The sequence below is a fragment of the Podarcis melisellensis genome, assembly GCF_964234715.1.
Source record: "Podarcis melisellensis genome assembly, chromosome: 4".
Lineage (NCBI taxonomy): Eukaryota > Metazoa > Chordata > Lepidosauria > Squamata > Lacertidae > Podarcis > Podarcis melisellensis.
This window is the reverse complement of record NC_138531.1, coordinates 37,617,616-37,637,179: the sequence shown is the minus strand read 5'-3', so window position 1 is coordinate 37,637,179 and position 19,564 is coordinate 37,617,616. Positions and strand designations below refer to the sequence as shown.

Below are 19,564 nucleotides of genomic sequence, written 5' to 3'. Positions count from 1 at the left end.
TTTTACAGTCACAACTATACCTGCTTATAACGCAGCGTACGTCTTTCCAAAGTATTTCGGATAAATGGAGACTTTCTTGGCAGAGTAGAACTGTCACTGTCACTACGATATAGCTGATAGAAAAAAAGATACAAAATGGAAATTGATACTTTAATCTTTATTCCAGCAACACAAGTGAGACTTATCCATGTCAGTTCAGGGGGGAAATAATAATCAGCCAACCAGTCAGACTTAAGTGTTGCCTTTAAGCCCATCTACTGGGGGCCTTAGGTCTTTTTATTTTCACCACCTCCCCTCACCAAAACCCACAGCAATGTTATCTAAAAAGTGCATTTAAGAAAATACAGACATTAAGACATACACTACCATACTCTCAAACGAAAGAATATGGGACCTGATCCTGACAGCACATAAAAAGCAGTTATTGGTCCAGATTCAAATGCAAGAGCAAATGCTATAGCATTTACAATAATGTTCAATTTTTAAAGTCACAGTTCCAGACTGCTTGTTTAATAACAATTACTACTCACTCGGCAAACATACTGACTTCGTGCACCAGGTGAGAATGTCTGTGAGCGAACGATGGTGCTACTACGAACAAAAGCAGACCCACGGGATCGACGGCCAGTTCTGTTTTTATGAAGCAAAGCTGTTTCTTCTGTGTTGGTCTCCTTATCTACCTAAAATATGAATCGAAATTTCAAGTGTTGCAAAGGCTTATCTTTTCATTCAGCTTATCATACAAGCATTTCCAGAACACTTTAGAGTATAGCTATTTATGGTCCAGCACCATTATAAAAATGATTTGAGCGTAATGAGTTCCATTATAACAAATTGCAAATCTTCAGCCAAAACTAAAATAATAATAATAATAATAATAATAATAATAATAATAATAATAATAATCTATAAATACAACACAGAATCATAAAAAAGTGTTAACAGATTATCTGTGGCAGTGACGTGCAGACCAGAACTACCCCAAGAGATCAGGTTAGTTAAAGGTCTGAACAAACAGGAATATTTACAGGCTTATAAAGCACCGTCCCATTGTAAGACAAACAAAAGTACTGACGGTCAAGGGAGAAGAAAATGAGGATGTATCTTGGAAAGATATCACTGGCCTAGCCCAGTTAAGGATTAGCAAAAACTGGAGCAGAAAGTACAGTTATTTCTACTTGCCTTTAGAGGTGGAGGTGGAACTTTTTTAGAAGTACACTGATCTGTTTGAGGTGCAAGCATATGACTGTGTAATGATTCACTGCAGTAAGACTCTGGGTGAGGACTAGTCTGCATACAATTACTACATCCACTGTCAACTGATTCTGCTTGCCAACTTCTGCAGGGGAAAAAAATACACCAAGCAATGAAATTTGGTTCCAGTAATTAATTTCACACTGCCCTTTTGCATGTTTAATGCAGTGCAAATACTTCCAGAAAACTAGCCCCACGTGGCCACTGCTGCTGCTGTTCTATTTTCTTATAAATCTGTGAACACCAGTCCCCCCAAAAAAAATTAATGTGAGACACAGGATTAGCAACAATAATATTTAAAAACTACTTCGGGAAGCTCTAGACACGGTGTAAGTGATTATGTTACGATTCTAGAAGAAGTTTTACATATTTCGGTACCATTACTGATCCTATCAAGGTTTTGCATTCTTGTAAATTAAATGCCATTAAATGCCAAGTTTTGCATACTCAAATCTGAACTAAGAAATATGAAATTGGGTTATGTATGCTCCAATATCATAAAACAGCTAACGCTTACATCTAATAGCTAATTATTACAGATAATTGCCGTATAAGATTCGATACATTTAATATCTCAACAGAATCACACCTATATTATTTTAATACTTTAAAACTTAAGTTCTGCCTTAACCCTTTTGAAAAAGTTACCTCTCTGACACAGCTTCTAGCTGGTCTTCCTTTTGCTCCATCTCTAGAATTTCCTCTTCTGTGTACTCCAGTTTTACTCTCTCCTCTGCTAATTCTCTCTCCACAGCTTCCAGTTGAGCTGTGGTCCTCGCTAAAAGGGCAGTCACAGCATCCTAGAATGGAAATTGAACTTAGACTCAAATGAGAGTAATTTTCTTAGCAGAAAAATTGAAGTCAGCCTTTCAAAGGAACAACAATAATGACTAAGTTCAAACAAAAGCACAAAGTAATTTTGGTTGGACATTTCTCTAAACCCAAAGAGTAGCATGCTGGCTGAATTCAGAATTTTGACATGCTTACAACAAATTAAATTAGAACTTAAGTACTGTGGTGTGAAGTAGCTCATTTTTTTCACAATAATCCAAACATGGCTAGATAGTTGGATATTGAAAAACACAAGCATGTTTACACACGTGTGCAGTTGTGGTGTGTAATCTATAGATCAATTAAAATGACATAATTCTATTGATGAGAATAAGCGCAAGTGCAAGTATCTCTCAGCAGATCCAGGCATATCACTGTTTCAGTTTATTGCTGTTGTTGTTTCAACCATCATGGCCATAGCAACCACATCATCATCATCATCTACACTGCTACAATATTGAAGAACAGCACTGACTAAAATATGCCTTTATATGAAAATATACCGAAATACTACTACCTCTACTATTAATATACTACATACAAAAAGGTTAAAAAAGAATAAGGCAAAATATATATTAAAATACAAATGGTCAAGAGACCTAATACATTTAAAAGCATCCATATGAATTTTAAATGGTATCATCCAATTAACTTATTGCAAATTAACCCTATTTAGCCTCAATAAAATTTCTCCTCTGAATTCAGGCATGTGCTATATGCATTTTGCTCACCCTTAACTTTCAGTATCAAATGTTATAAGAACATCTTTTGTATCACACACAAGGAAACATACAAGAGAAAAATGTTCAGAAAAGCTCGGATACAGCCATACCATTTTCATTGTAGCTTTGTTCTCGAAAATCTGAGAAGCACTTTCTTCACATTTTGGTCTGTCTTTTGTCTGCTCACAGTCTGAACCAGTGAATATCTGGATGGGGTACCAGTGAAGTTGCATCTCATTGGAGCTCTCATAGTCAGCTAGACTGATCTGAGCAATGCCCTGGGAAGACATTGAAGCAAAATGAGTCAATACTCATACTACTAGAGTAAACATTTGCTGTCTACAAGGCTACTTCTTATTATAATACAAAACACCGAAGAAGCAGCTGGGGATTTTTAGTAGGGCATTCTGCAAAGATGCCTTATTTTTTTAATTTTATTTGCATACACAGCCTGGATAACTCAGTTGTTTACAGTAATAACGCCAAGGTTGCATGTTTGATCTCTATATGGGATAGCTTCATATTCCTGTACTGCAGGGGGTTGGACTAGATCAGGCATGGCCAAACTTGGCCCTCCAACTGTTTTGGGGCTACAATTCCCATCATCCCTGCCCACTGGTCCTGCTAGCTAGGGATGATGGGAATTGTGGTCCCAAAACAGCTGGAGGGCCGAGTTTGGCCATGCCTGGACAAGATGATCCTCAGGGTCCCTTCCAACTCTACAACTCTATGAATCTATGTCCCTTTGCATACAGTATACTCTGATATGTTCTAAGAGAGAACAGGAATGTCCTAAAATGAGGATACTATGTTCATGACCTGTGAAAGGCTTGGGGCTTTGAGGAGATTTCACCCCTCCCATATACAAGAATCTCCTGAGGAGTCTGCTGGTTCTCCAGAGAAGAGGGGCGGTGTTCTGCTCTCTCCTTATTCTGCTCCAGCACCACAGTCAGCCAGTCAGTCAGTCAGTCAGTGTGTCGGAGAGAGAGAGACTGAGTGTTAGAGATCGTGTGTATAGATAAGGTTGCTGCTAAGAGCAGCTGCAGACACTCAGTGCAGTTTAGCATTCATTTATGCTTAGACCTCGTTAAGCTCTGTATATAGTTGTATAATAGTTGTAGACAGAATAAAGAAGATATTCTACAGAGCTGCTCTCCGAGTCATGTTTATACTCTGCTAGACTCTGCTGTGCGACGACTGTCTTCTTGTGGAGGTGAATCCGGTGCTCACAACTCTAAGCTGTGAGTCCACAGCACTTTGACCTTTCCTGTCCAGAAGGTGGTCTCTGGAAGTGCTACCCAGCTCGCTTAGCCCAGTCGGGGCTGAAGTGCATGAGTCCAGTCAGTGGTACTGGCTCAAGGGCGATGCTGACAGGCTTTACATATTGAGAGAAGGTTTAAGTAAATATACTTGCTATTGTTTGGTAGACTGTCGCATGTGGGAGAAAAAAAAGGAGGGGTTAGTTTCACTAACAACTACTTCTAAGCTGAATGTATCCTGTCAGTAAACCAGCAGGGGGCTCTTTCTTAATGCAAAGTTTAGCATTAGGCCTAAAAAAGACCAGTGAAGTATTGTAATATTTCAGGAAGGAACACCTTAAAAACCAGAACTGTGACCACACAATCCTGCAGCCACTAGCTCACTCCAGACTGGAAGCCAAACCACGGTTAAGGCAACTTAAATGTTGTTAGGCATGATGTTTGAACTGATAAATATTCATGTATGGGGAAAAAACATGAGTAATTTTGTATTTCCAACAACAGAGCTGCATCGGTTTAAGAAACAGTAATACAATGCCAAACTTTTATTAGCCAGTGGTATGACTATAAACCAGATTTTGTTTTAACAGGCTGAGTATTGTAAATGAACATCCATCACAGCCTAAACCAATGACATCAACAAATCTATCATCCACAAAAAGGGAATTAAATCTGAGATACCTTTGAACACAGGAATATGAGAAAACTGAAACCACTTTTTTCATTTACAATAGTTCAGTTTTCATGTAAAGCTAAGCCAAACTATGGCTTAGAATGAACAATTAAGTGTTCTGGTGCACATTTAGAAAATGGTGTCCAGTTCACTTCTCCCTCAGTCCTACTGCTGTGAGAATAAACCACAAGCCCGGGTGAAGTTTACAGCAGCACACTTGCTCATTCAACGAAGTCATAGTTTGTTAGGCTTAGTGTTATGCGGGAACCAGACCAACGTAAAGGCTCACGTAACACGTGATTTTTTTTACCAAAAAAAGGCACCCCTTACCAACAATTCTTCTTGCTGGTGATGGCCAACAGAACAGATGTAAAGCTGTAGTGATTTCAGCTTCAAAATATTTGAATGTACAGGAATCTGGAAGACTTCATTCAACACTAAGGGAGTTTGGAATTCCAAAGCTCTGGAGCAGTAAGTGGTTGATGTGCCCGACTCAAGAGATGGTAAGTATATCCTCACATGTCTGAGAACATGCAAAATAAAAATAAAAGTCATAGCAGGTAAACAGAAGCAGTAAGATATCATTTTAACTTGCTAAATAAACATCATTTTCATTTTTGCATCCCTGATCACTATACTATTAGTAGGTTAACTTACAACAGACTGAAAAACTCTGTAAACCTGTGCATGTGTTATAGCAAGTGTCTCAAATTTGTCAAATATCTACATGTGAATACTAAAATGAATTTTATGAAGGTTTAAAAGCATAAACTTCTTAAGCATTCACAAGGGAATGCTGGTGAATAACCTATAGATATACATCAGCGTTTCCCAGTTTCCCTGCGTTTGTGGACATTTATCTGGGACTGTCATTGCTGATCAAATATCCTTAACACTGCAAGGCCTGCACCAGTGAGTGTGCCCTCAGCATGGTGCCACAAATGGGCAACTGCACCATCCTGGCACAATCTCCTCCCTGTGGCTGATGCAGCTGCCCCCACATCAGATTCCCAGTACAATGTGACTACCTGCGGCCACCGTCAGTCACTAACCTTTTACCCAGCAGCAGCATTTATTATGAAATCCCAGCTGGTTCTTGTCTCTGTTCTGCAGTGGATGGGTGCCATTTTAGATTCACCAAGGTGAAACTCTGGCATCCCCTAACAGATGCCTGGCCATGCCAATCCCTGATTCCGCCCCCTTTACTGATTCACTGTGACATAAACATAAACTTTTGTTATCTGATTAATAATATCAGCATGTTTTACTTTTTGAGTCTGTATATTTTACTGCTTTGCAGTGTTTCTTATTTCTTTCTTTTTTAAAATCACGTTGTGAGAGCTGCTTTGGCTGCTCCATAATGGGACAAAATGGTAGTTTATAAATGTCTTTAATTAAAAATAAATATATTAACATTGTTTTTCATCAGTTTTCTGGAGTTCATCGTGAAGTAAATGGATCACATTCTATTCTAAACCCCAAGTAAGACAGATGTGTCGTATTCTGACGCTTGAAGGAATGGAAAGCAAGAAATCAGGCCAGTGTAGGTATTTCAACTTACATTTTACAGCCTTCTTTCACAGCAAAGCCTGTGAAGTTCTTGAGCTGCAACACATGGACCAGGAGACACTCAGTCACACTGTCATGCCTGAAAAAGAAGTTCTCAATTAATTGGTGACCCAATGTGTGGTCTATAGGATACAAAGACAAAAGATGTAGAATCACACATGTAGCACAAATGACTATTTTTATCTGCCAGAAACCCTGGAAGCTTCTTCTTTTAAGTAAAATACATAAATGACAATAAAAACATACTATATGACTGTATCATAGTGAATTACTGACAGAACCAAACTTAGTAATAAAAACTAAGAAGGATGACAAAAAACACAGCATCCCATTATCACATCCCAGAGCACATACAACAAAGACATGAAGAACAAGAAAATATTGCTCATATCTTACCATAAATAAAACTGCACATAGGTCTCTTGAAACTTGAAATTCCAGTCATTTATGAATAAAACCCACCTCTCAATAAACTTATTAGGTGCATGTCCTTATTGGATATCTTAAGGACTGCCTGATCCCTTATCTTGTGACCCAAATACTGAGATCTCAGGAGGCTCAGATACACAGCTTGGAACTGCTAGAAACTGTGGGCCCAAGCCTGTAGAACTCTTTCCCAAATGTGATTAGATTGGCACCGCCCTAACTGAACTTCAGGCACATAATTAAGGCTTTCTTGTTCCAGCAGGTTTTTTGGTGGGGGGGAATTGTTTTGTTTTATTGTTTTCATTTTGTGCATAGTTTGTTTTTATGTATACCGCTTAGAAATGCCGATGGCCTTCCTTTTCAACATCGCAACGTAGCGGTGTTTAGCTAGTGATACATTGCAATGTTGAAAAGCTGGTATCGCCCAACCCTAGTAGAGAAGAACTGGAATGCCACACCTTACCAAACATGATCTGGTAATTTTCTCCTCACTTTTGGAGTATTCTCTCTTTGAAATGATGATCTGCTGCAGCTTAGCTGCACTCCAAAAGTTCAAAATTATTTAACCATTAAGGACACTGCACACCTGACATACACTTGTGTTTTAACAAAGAATATCGACCAAAGAAAAGAAAAGAAAAAACTTACAGAAATCCAACTTGCATTTTGGGCTCTTCATTGCTGACAGCATCACTGTAAAGTGATTCTTCAATATCCTCATTCCTATGTGATAAGAGAAAAAGCAGTTTAAAAACTAGCAGTAGAGCTGTATTTTAATTACCACAAATGACCTGAGCTATTCTGTATGAACAATGCACACTTTACCTACTGCTTATTAAACCTCTTTATTTAGATTACGAACTTCCATCAAAAGTAAGATTTAGCATTATCTAACTCTATGGGAGCCACTGCATGTTAACAAGAGATGGCTACAAGCATACATCTTGTGTTATATTGCCGAAAAGGAATGAATTAAATATTTACTTCCTATTATCACATGTTGCTATTCACCTTAAAAAATAATGAACTATAATTTTATTCTCAGACATGCAAACCTGGACAGTTTTTTAACCATCACCAAATTTCTAGCTGCCTGAGATATTTTGAGCCCTTCAGAAAAGGAGTTTTAGTTGAATGGTATATAGCCCTTGTTTTACATGCAGGGTGTACCAGGTTCAATTCTCGGCAATTCCAAGTAGGGCTGGGAAAGGCCTCCAAGTAAACACAGTCACTCCCTACTTATGAGTAACACGTGAAATAGTCAAAACAGATAAAGGCACCAACATTACCAGTGTCATAGACGGATACTACAACTAACAGAGAGGCCTTTGTTTTAAAAGGGTGATTCAAAAACAGGTGGGTGTTTAAAACCTGTTTTAAAATCTGCAGCAAAGAGGCCTTGCACACCTCTGAAGGAGGGTGTTCTGTCCTCTGGGAGCCACCGCTGAAAAGGTCCTGCTACTCATGCCTGACAAATGAACTGCCTTCACAGGCAGGCATACAAGGCATGAATCCATGTCCAAGCAAGTTCATAGGAGCGCAGGTGGTCCTTCAAATAATTGTTTAGTGCTTTAAAGGCTAAAACTGGCACTTTGAATTGGACCCTGAAACACAACATGAACCAGTGGAACTAGTGAAGAATGGTGCGATATATGTGATTGTCTTATCCTCCTTCCCATGGAGCAACCTAGCAGAAGCGTTGTGTATATCATCCATGTTATTCAAATTAAAAGCATTTATTTGATTTATTCCCCTCACCCCTTCCTTCCCAAAGGAGCCCAATCCCAAACATATTTTAACTAGCTTCAATCCCAAACATATCTTAACTAGCTTGGGCAGGGGGAGTTTGCAAGACCCTAAACTGTTATTAAGCAAGGAAAGAAAGAAAGAGCACAATAGTCATCAAGCAGCCAGAGAACCAGGTTAAAAAATCTACCTAACTAAAATGTTTTAAAGAATTAGCCATTAGTCAGTAGTGTATATATAAATAAGACTTTTTACCAAGTGTTTTTTGTTGCTTTTTAAGGGAAGGATGTTAAGCACAGTTCCAATTTACAACACATTTATACAACCTGACCTTTTGCTTAAAGCTTCAAACACGCCACTGTCACTAGCCAGTGAATAATTGGACAGACATGCTGAGACTCGCCTGGCTCTCCTCTCTGACCTTCTAGCACTATCTTCACGTAGGGTCACAGCTACAACATGGGAAAACAGCAAAGACAAGGATCATTCATACATTATTATTATTATTATTATTATTATTATTATTATTATTTTGAAAAAGCAAAACTCAATCCATACAAATGTTTTATATATCACTAAGGCACCGTGGTTTATTCAAGTTTTAAGAAAGTGCCCTTAAGAAACAGAAGGCACTTCTTGGCCTGAACTAACACAAGTTAACACTGAAGTCTCATTCATTTTAGCTGATCGTTAAATACATTCTCATTTATGTCTAGATTGTGTCACTTGCTTCTTTTGTGACGAGGCAAAGACAATACTGTTCATGCATTTTATTGAAAAAATGAGCAGACAGTTAAAAGGCAATGTTGCGAAAACCAGAAGAATATGTTCCACTTTCACTGGTGTAATTCACTGATATTTACTGTGGCCTTCAAGCCATACCATGACTATGCATGTGCTAGAGATCAACTTGCTTCAAACAAAATTAAAGCAATCTAATATTACATGTCTTCGTGTTATCAAGCTAATCATAAATTAAACAGGTATTCAGATACTTGCATAGTGCAGGGTTTATTTTGAAGGTTCTGTGAATATAAATCATACTGTAATTGCTACATACGTTCATGCTTACTAATGGAACCTATAAACCATGGGTTAGATCCAGATTCAGTAAATTGGATTTAGTTCCTACTGAAATAAGAGAGATTTAAGTCGTGACTAATTTATCCCATTGGTTTTCATGAAAGCTAAGTGCAAGTAACTTAAGGTAGGAATCGACCTAGTATATACTTTCAAGTCCAAAATAGACTTTTAAAAATAAATAAAGGGGCAATAGGACTGGAGCAAAAGCAAACAAATACAAGTTACACTTCATTTTTACTTGGAACTCAACATATATGAACAGCAGTACCATAACAGCTTTGCAGACATAAAGGACTATCAGCAATTATACGTGCACAACAGGCAGGATACATGAGGAGTTGATTTTTCAAATGGAAACTACAAAAATGTTCACTTGAGACAGGATACATACAAATAGAGACAGTTGATTTTTCTCAAAAGTCAGAAAAGTAGGAAAGCAGCTCAAAAGGCTGACATTTGTTTTATGCAGTTGTTTAGTACACTTATGTCACGCCTTCCTTCAACTGTGACCCTGGTCACCATTTTTGGGATTGACCAAACCTGCTTAGTTTCAGCAAGGTAGTTGCAACATTTGCCCTCAAGATCATGCCCTCAGCAAAAAGTAGAAGCTCCAGTACCATTCTTGAATTTTATATACATGCAAAGGTGTTCCAAATAGTACCTTGAGATGTATATAACTGACTACACGTAGCTTGACTTGTATCTGTGCTGGCAACTATATTAACATATTCATGTAAGATACACATGAGATTTAGACATCAGAGTCCTAGGCGAGATTACTAGTTTATGGGCTGTAAATAACCTACCACTAAGCAACTAGTTTATGAGGCTAGTTGGTATACATCAGCTATGTGTGGCAAGAGAATATACTATGCATTTGATGCATGTATTTACTCAATTGAGTGCAGCACAAGTATGTGCAATCTTAGTGGACCAAGGGAAACCTGCTCTGCAATATTCCATTTAAAATAGTTGCAAGGAGTAAAATGCAGCACCCAAGGAATCAAGGGGGAAGTATCAACAAATCAAAACAATAAATGCCCTTTGCTGCATCTTTTATTATTTTCCCAGTAAGTGTTATCTCTATGTCCCACCACGTGATCCTAGTAGACTAACAAGCCCTAGTAATTTCCCTCATGCTTGTAATACTTTTCAATTAATCTACACTATTCAGGTTAGCAGCATTTTTGAACCTGGAAACACAGTTCCCCTTTTGATCAGTTTCCTGGTGAACTGCCTTGACAATGGATAACATTATGTTGCATGGACTCACTCCAACCCACCCGAGGAAAGAACAAGTGTGATTTTTCCAATCTTTGCAAAGTTCAAAGGAGCCGAGGAGAGCTTCACTACCTGAATTTATCTTTCCTATATGGTAATAAAGTTCTGCAAATTTATATAATTTTTACAAAATTGTAATGAACAAAGAAGAAGTGCCACAAAAAGCTGGCAGACTAAAAGACTCTTTCACTGACTACTGTACCTTGGAGATCACCAAATAGAAAAAAGAAAAAGATACTGTGCTATATAACAGTAAAAAAATAATAAAGAATCAAGATGCAATGTGTAAATGTTTCAAGCATGTTATAAATGTTTCGGTTGAAGTTATTTTGCCTGATGCTTTCAAATGAATTAACAAGACAATGCCACTAAAATTAAAGTAGGTGCCACCTATCAGCATGCCTTTTACAAAGTATTAGCAGAAACAAACTTGACCAAAAAAAAAGGACACAAGATTTGAAATATCATGCAGCAGGCAGACAAAACCTCTGAACTTTAGCATATTATAAAAAGGTAAAGGTAAAGTCTGACAGTTAAGTCCAGTCACAGACAACTCTGGGGTTGTGGTGTTCATCTCACTTTACTGGCCGAGGGAGCCGATGTTTATCCACAGACAGTTTTTCCGGGTCATGTGGCCAGTATGACTAAGCTGCTTCTGGCGAACCAGAGCAGCACACGGAAAACCATTTACCTTCCCGCCAGAGTGATACCTATTTATCTACTTGCACTTTGACCTGCTTTCGAACTGCTAGGTGGGCAGGAGCTGGGACCGAGCAACGGGAGCTCACCCCGTCACGGGGATTCAAACTGCCAACCTTCTGATCGGCAAGCCCTAGAGGCTCAGTGGTTTAGATCACAGCACCACCCGCGTCCCTTAGCATATTATAGTATATAGTAATTATAGTATTACTATACTATAAGTCGTTGTATAAAGATATACCCACAAGCAGTTGTGACATGTCATATAGAGTAATTTGGTTTAATTATCATGAAGCCTGAGACATTAGTTAGTGGACAGAAAAACTACCATCAAGTTAAGTAATTTTAGTTACTAAAACTGTAGAAAGAGATTCACCAAGCAGTAAGAATGTGTGGTTACTTTAATAGCTTTTAAAGTATTGCTATTTTGGGGGTTTAAAATACTTTGATGGCAGTTTTTAAAAAATCCTTCCAAAAATAAGGAAATAGTAAATCCTCACCCACAATTTACCAGGCATGTAGAAGACAGCAATTTAAGCTGCAAACACAGAACATTATTACAGTAGTCAATAGTGGCTATTAAATAGAAAATAATTCGGTTAATACTGCAGCAACATGAATGGGCTATAATGGTTACAGATATGATTTTGGGGGGATGAAATCAAGGAGAGCATATTCCACCCTCCCAACATGCACGCAATACAGAACAAAAACAAACAACACACAAACACACACACACTGGGCTTTACAGGCAGGAAGAAAAAAAACCCACCACAAGAAGAAATTCTAAGTTCACTTACAGCAAATTTTTCTGTTGTGCCACGTGAGAAACAAAATACAAGAATAATTTAAGTAAATAGTGAAATCAGTTGGTCAAACCTGTAATTTTTGTTTAAAATGAACCATTATTTAAGAACAAACTGAAACTGTGATTCAAGAAAATAGCCGGCATTGGGGTGGGAAGTTTAAATTCAATAATGCTTTCCAAACTTGTTATTTGGATCTTAACAGTCCAGGGTAAAAACCATACCAAAACAAACAAACAAACAAGTCTATGGCTTGCCACCAAGCAAGAATGCTGCTCTGTTTCATGCTCTTTACCTTCTTTACCTTATCAAATGCAACCCTTTTGCACAGCAAGATGTCAATACTAGATGCTTTACGGGCTGCATAAATCTGTGCTGGAGTAAGATTCCTAACTTTGCTTGGCCTGCAGAGAGTGAACTCCTGGTATAAACTAAACCTTACTTGGCTAGGCCACGTAGCAGCGATAAAAATGTCCCTTTTGTTGCACTTCCTCTTCCTGACATTTCCATCCATTGTTGGCAAAAACCTTTGAATGGTAGTAAAAAATCCCAAGTGAACTGAACAACACTTTACTAGTATAAAAAGAGGGGTCCTTAATCTCAAACTGCACTAGGAAACATGCCAAGTTAAACAACTTGTTCGTACAAATAATAAAGGTGGATTAGGCAGCTATTAAATTGGATCACTACTGGCAGCATCATATAAAGGTAAAAAGGTAAAGGGGACCCCTGACCATTAGGTCCAGTCGTGACCGACTCTGGGGTTGCGGCGCTCATCTCACTTTATTGGCTGAGGGAGCCAGCGTACAGCTTTCGGGTCATGTGGCCAGCATGACTAAGCCACTTCTGACGAACCAGAACAGTGCACGGAAACACCGTTTTACCTTCCCACCGGAGTGGTACCTATTTATCTACTTGCACTTTGACGTGCTTTCAAACTGCTAGGTTGGCAGGAGCAGGGACCGAGCAACGGGAGCTCACCCTGTCGCAGGGATTCAAACCGCCAGGTATTCTGCACCATGGCCAGCCCACTTGTGGTCCTCTCTTCTAGTACATGAATCCGGAAGATTTAAAACTGTCAAATTCATACCAAGGCACCATGGAGTAAAAAAAAATTGCTGCTTTGAAGACCAAGCAACAACAATTTGCCTTCCTCCAAACTTATTACCGTAATTCAATGTTAATTAACAAGTTTTATAGCAGGAACACTAACTGATCAGATTTCACTAATACTTTTTTCCATATTCATAGAGGAAAAACACAAATTAGTTATAACAAAATAAAGGGCAGTTTTGAGATTCCTGTATAAATAAATTCACAAACCACCTAGGCAACTTAATTAGTTTCATTAATTCCTGCCACTGCAGTTATTTAAACTTACCAAACTTACTTATGGCATAAGCATATCATGCATTTTAGGGTTTTGAGAATCAACAAAACAAAATGTTGAAAGCCAAAAACTTACCTCCAGAGGTTGGAACATTTGTCAGTTGCAGTCCTGCTTCTCGAAGTCCTTCACTGTCTGTAGAATGTTCAAGAGCCTTGGATGAAAAAGTTTCTTGTGCTTTGTCTTCACCCAAAATAGAGGCCTGAGCTCTGAGCATTTCTAAGGCACCTGTTCCCGTCATTTCCTCATATCCTTCTGACCGCTGGGCCAATGGAGAATCCCGAGAAGGAGGTAGGAAGGGGGTATCAAGGGGGGAACTTGGTGGCGATAGTGAGGACAGAGAAGACCGTGAGGACAGAGATGCTAAAGATAAAGGCGTGTCCAATGATCTCCTTTGCTTACTGCAGCTAGAATGTCCAATAGTTTCAATATACTGTACATCTTTACTGTGAGAATCAACAGGAAATGGGTCATATCGCATAAGCTGCCCATACTCTGTAGCACTGTCTGATTTCTCATATTGAGGAACACCATAGATGTCTGTGAAGCTGACAGAACTGAGAGAGCCCCTGCTGGACGCCAAAGATCCACGGCTGGATGCCAATGACCCCCGACTACTTCCAGATGATATTGTTAGAGTGCTGGCAGACAAGCTAGAAGACAAAAATGCATTTGTAAATGTCTGCACAAATGCTAAACACAATGGGTTGGTTCAGACAGCCCTTGGCACACAAGCTCCTTTGTTCCTGGCCTCCCACACCTCTCTTTCGTAGCAAGCCATCCTTTGCCATTACATCTGCAATAGCAGCCTATGGTTTGTGTTTGAGACCTCCCCCCCCACCCCCATATACATTTTTTCCTGCTTGAAGTGCTAGTTGCATGGCAAGTGAAAACCAAGCGCCCCAATTTGAATAGAATGACAAAGTTCAGTAGTTCCAAGTTGAAAGAAGTAGAGTGTCTTAGGGTAGGATTGAACATATTAGCCTGGAGTTTAGTTTTACATGCAAACTGAGTCAATGTAATCCGCATTGTCAGCTTTATTTTCAACTGTATTCATTTCTTCACTTTCTGTTACTCTCAGATTGGTTTCCTAACAGGATCTCTGTTATAAAAAGTCACTAGAACTTACCCAGTACTTCAAATATCTGTCATCAATTTCCCACAAGAAATTCAGTCTTTTTTAAGTTTCAAAGTCTGTAACTAAGTAAAGTCTGGTCCAAAATTGAATGCCTATATTTCTTAATAAATGCTTACAATAGCAAAAAAATACTATTGCTTTTGATTTAATTAACTGACAGATGAGAAATATTAATCAGTTACATATAATCATCAGTCATCGTCATCTTCTAATCAAATATACAGATAACCCTCAATATTTAGGAAATTGGCCAACAGCCTACCAAGTTTGTATCATTACTATATCAATCTGTATTTTGAAACTTAAGAGTGCTTTCTGGATTTTTGGAGTTAAAAATAAAATAATATTCCTAATCTACTGAAATGGCCATGAAGCAATATGCTAGCAATATATAGCTAAAAGTAACGGTAACCTGTTCAGTCTCATTTAGAGTATAAGACTATGAGACTATATCTAGGTCAATTTTACTTTTTTGGAAAGCCAACTGTCATGATTTGCCATAAACACAAGAATCAATTTCTCTGAAGAACTAACCTCTTCAACTGTGAGCATAAATAGGATGTTAAACGAGTTGCTTCTTCCAACTGCATGAGCAGACAGTTCTTCTTTTCTTGTAACAGTATCCTATAATAGAATAAACTAGTATTCTTATTTTGCAATGACAGTAAAAAAAACAAAAAACGTTCTATTTAGTGGCAGATAAAATATTAGCTTGACAGATAAAATACTAGCAAGCAAGCAAACAATAACTGCAACTGGTATTACTCACATAGTATTTACCTCTATAGTTGAATTAAAGGTAAAGGGACCCCTGACCATTAGGTCCAGTCATGACCGACTCTGGGGTTGCGGCGCTCATCTCGTTCTATAAGCCGAGGGAGCCGGCATCTGTCTGCAGACAGCTTCCGGGTCATGTGGCCAGCATGACTAAGCCAATTCTGGCGAACCAGAGCAGTACACGGAAACGCCGTTTACCTTCCCACCGGAATGGTACCTATTTATCTACTTGCACTTTGACATGCTTTCGAACTGCTAGGTTGGCAGGAGCAGGGACAGAGCAACGTAAGCTCACCCAGTCACGGGGATTCGAACTGCCGACCTTCTGATCGGCAAGTCCTAGGCTCTGTGGTTTTTAACCCACAGCACCACCCACATCCCTGCATAGTTGAATTAGACTGGTACTATGTCAGTTAGTTAAACCAGCTCTGGAGACTTAAGAAAATGTGGCATAGCAAATAAGAGCCAAGTAGGATTTGTTAAGAAGTACAAGCATCCACTATTTTAGTATAGCCTCCTAACTTCATTACTATCCCAATGTGTTTGTTCTATACCCCATAGCATCTAACAAAATAATTAAATCCTTAAACCTTTCGGCTGCACCATGAGAAGAAGTGGCCCGAGCCTGCTGGATTTCATCCTCCAACCTCCTCTTTTCCTCCTCTAAACGATCCATGTCTTCCGGCGACCTCTGCTGCTGGCTTATGACCTGCAGTTCTTGTAGAAGAGCTTCTTTCTCTTTGATGAGCTGAAGATGGTCTCTGTCCGCTTCCACCATCCCTGGCCAAGACTCATGATCATGCAGAGCCAACTGTTGCTGGATACTGAAAACCCTTAATTACAAAGGACCACCAAGAATTTACTAACTTACAGAAGAAGAAAAAGCAAAGAAAATCTCTACAGTACAGTTATGAAAGTCCTTAAAATATACACCACACATGTATCATCTGCTATCATAAGCTTCTGGAAAACCAAGGATAAGCTTGAAGAATACTGTTCCATATACTTGTATGCATTAGGTGCTCCTGGTTAAAAAACACTCTCATAACTTTACTACTGGAGGATCATCTATATCAATCCTTCCAAAGCAGCTTCAAAAGTATGCATTATTGCAAATTCCACTTCTTTCCAGTAGGCTCTTTGTCTTTTTATACCATACGTGTTCATAAAAATATTCTTACTTTGGAATCTTCTGAAAAAATGTTATTATTTTGACAGAAAGAAATGTAAAATCAGGGGAAATGTTTGCATCTATCATCCACAAAAATATTTGTTACGCATCCCATGAAAAAGACTTGCGAACATCAATTTGTACTATCATGGTGCAGGGGAAAAAAGAGGAAAAACACTGATATTGAATTTCTATTATCCTGAGTGACATTTTCCATCAGGAAAGTTCTCTGAAGATTAACTACCGTATTTTTCGCCCCATAGGATGCACCAGCCCATAGGGCGCACCTAGTTTTTTTGGGGGGGAAATAAAGGGGGGAATTATTTTTTTTCCCCCCCAGGTGCGGGGCTGGGGCGGGGGAAGCCCGAGCTCCCCCCGACCCTAGCCCCCAGAACAGGCTGCTACCCCACGTAGAGCTAGAGTAGAGCTGCGCGAAGCCCGAAGCTTGGGGCGTGCTGAGCTCAGCGCGCCCCAAGCTTCTGGGTGCCGGGAAGAGCTGCGTCTCCCATGGCTAGCAGATAGCTTCCTGAAGCCTGGAGAGCGAGAGGGATCAGTGTGCACCAACCCCCCTCGCTCTCCAGGCTTCCGCGAAAGCCTGCATTCACCCCATAGGACGCACACACATTTCCCCTTCATTTTTGGAGGGGGAAAAGTGCGTCCTATAGGGCGAAAAATACGGTACATCCCAAAATGGAAAATGAAATGTAGCACAATTTTGAACTCAAAACAAAAAACAGTAAAATTTAGTTAAGGCTACCACCTCAGTTAAATACATCAGGACTTCATTCAAATTAATAATATTTGCTGTAATAAATAAATAAATGCATTTGTTTAGAACTGCTAAAATGACAATGGGACAGAACACCTAAGAAAACGCACACTGTCCAAACAGCTTACTATCTACTACAGGAAAAAAACTTTATCCTTGGTATACTGAATGATTAAGTCTATTATTTTAGATTCCTTGACATTGCTTACAGTAAAGGACAATGAATACTGCATGAATTCTTAGCACGGTCTCTAATGAAAAAGCACACACACACAAATTTCTATTTTGTGGAAGAATTTTCTCAACTCCAATGGTGACACATATACTTTGCTTTCTCATCACTTTGGATAAACAGGAGCCTGACAAAAGTATTTTTAATGTACTGCAACATGTTAATTTAGTAGCTTGTAGATTTAAACCAAACGCAGCACATTCCTACACCCACACTGGGTAGCTGCAATAGATGTTTCATTAGCAAAGTGAGGTTGAACACAGAAATATTTTGTGGAGACAAAAGCCGTACAGAAATGCCAGCAAGCTAAGGGAAGGAATGCATGATAAATGAAGAATGTGACCACGGAGATAACTGGTAGAAGCAAATATGCTCTGAGTTCTTACCTAAACATGGTTTTAAATACAATTACTATATATTTGATACAAAAAGCTACAGCTTTTCTGAAAAGGAGAGATTTATGTACTAATTCCAATTATTATTTTATTGCATGCCTACAATAAATGATCTTGGTCCAATTTTTAGAGGTGTTTCCCACTTTTACATGGAGTTTCCTGTGATCTCCTACCCAAGCAACTAACTGGCTCCACATCTATTTCAGCAACAGGTGATGTCAACACAATTCCTTTTGTCCTGTGTTAGTCTACTGTGTAAAATCATAAAAAGTGCAGTGCTTCTCTGATTTGCCAATCCTTGATGGGAAACACTAACTGCACATTTCATTAAATAACTACTCTTATACCTAGGCACAAAGTTTCAGACACAAACTTTTAGATGTGACTTACATCTATATTCAATGGGTGTGAAACTACTAGTGATACTATTCAAGCCCCATTTGACAACCTGCCCCACTCTAGATGCTCCCTCTTATCTAGCTGACATGATCAGACCTAGAGGTCAACTAAATGACCTGGCAACTATAAGTGGTGTTGGAAATCAGTCATGTTAAGTGACCTTTGAACTAAATGAGGTTTATAACGAGGTTTATAAGCTAACAAACATTGGTTAATGAGCAACCTTTAACCAAACTTAATAATTACAGGTGTGTGAATGTAACCCAGCAACTTAATGTTAAGCCATGGTTTAATAAACCATAGCTTAGTTTCCTGTGAGAGCCAGACCACTGATTCATTTAAGAATTGAGCACCATCTGGTTAGCATTGGTGATCAACATTGCAAGTTATGAATACTTACTTCTTTCTGGCCTCTTCATATTGCCAGCTCAATTTTATTTTGTCAGCACGCCTTTTGTCATCAAATCCAAACTTTTGAAAAGCAAAAAAAAAAGACAAAATTAGCACTGCATTAGAAAATAGTAACACTGTGAGGAGAAATGTAACTTCAACATCAACACCTAACCAGGAGTGTTTACTGGGATAGGGGAGGGCAGGGGCAAAGTCAGGGCTGCACAGCAGCGCCAATGGAACCAATTCAACACTCTTGCATGGCACCCAACCTTAACATTGTCACCCTGCACTGATAAGCAAAACAGCACTGACTCACTGTACCAGCCACTTCTGTCCCAAATCTAGTCCAAAACTATTTTGAAGCTATTAACATTTTGTTCATGATACAGTATCTTGGATCCCAAGTATAAATGGCTATAGTGATTTACTATATCTAATCTAGGACCCTGAATTCATGCTAAACTATGTTTAAAATACCATATAAACTTTTAGAAAAATACATAGTTTGCTACAGAATGACATTTTCTTTATAATATCGAAACTCACGAGTGCAA

General features: G+C 38.8%; 1 protein-coding gene across 2 annotated transcripts in view; it reads right to left on the bottom strand.

The window, feature by feature from the left end:
• The window catches only part of WWC3 (WWC family member 3), a 58,880-nt gene that overhangs the window by 6,995 nt on the left and 32,321 nt on the right, over nucleotides 1–19,564 (bottom strand). Inside the window, exons 9-21 of one of the 2 annotated variants that reach the window (XM_081907533.1) lie at nucleotides 19,018–19,088; nucleotides 16,242–16,484; nucleotides 15,409–15,498; nucleotides 13,815–14,389; nucleotides 8,884–8,932; nucleotides 7,383–7,457; nucleotides 6,301–6,387; nucleotides 5,070–5,262; nucleotides 2,918–3,085; nucleotides 1,903–2,054; nucleotides 1,179–1,339; nucleotides 531–676; nucleotides 21–113 (exon numbers count right to left, since the gene is read on the bottom strand). In XM_081907533.1, coding sequence (XP_081763659.1) covers nucleotides 21–113; nucleotides 531–676; nucleotides 1,179–1,339; nucleotides 1,903–2,054; nucleotides 2,918–3,085; nucleotides 5,070–5,262; nucleotides 6,301–6,387; nucleotides 7,383–7,457; nucleotides 8,884–8,932; nucleotides 13,815–14,389; nucleotides 15,409–15,498; nucleotides 16,242–16,484; nucleotides 19,018–19,088 — 2,103 coding nt within the window. Of the gene's footprint in view, nucleotides 1–20; nucleotides 114–530; nucleotides 677–1,178; nucleotides 1,340–1,902; nucleotides 2,055–2,917; nucleotides 3,086–5,069; nucleotides 5,263–6,300; nucleotides 6,388–7,382; nucleotides 7,458–8,811; nucleotides 8,933–13,814; nucleotides 14,390–15,408; nucleotides 15,499–16,241; nucleotides 16,485–19,017; nucleotides 19,089–19,564 lie in introns of both variants that reach the window. The other variant, XM_081907532.1, reaches the window with a different exon arrangement.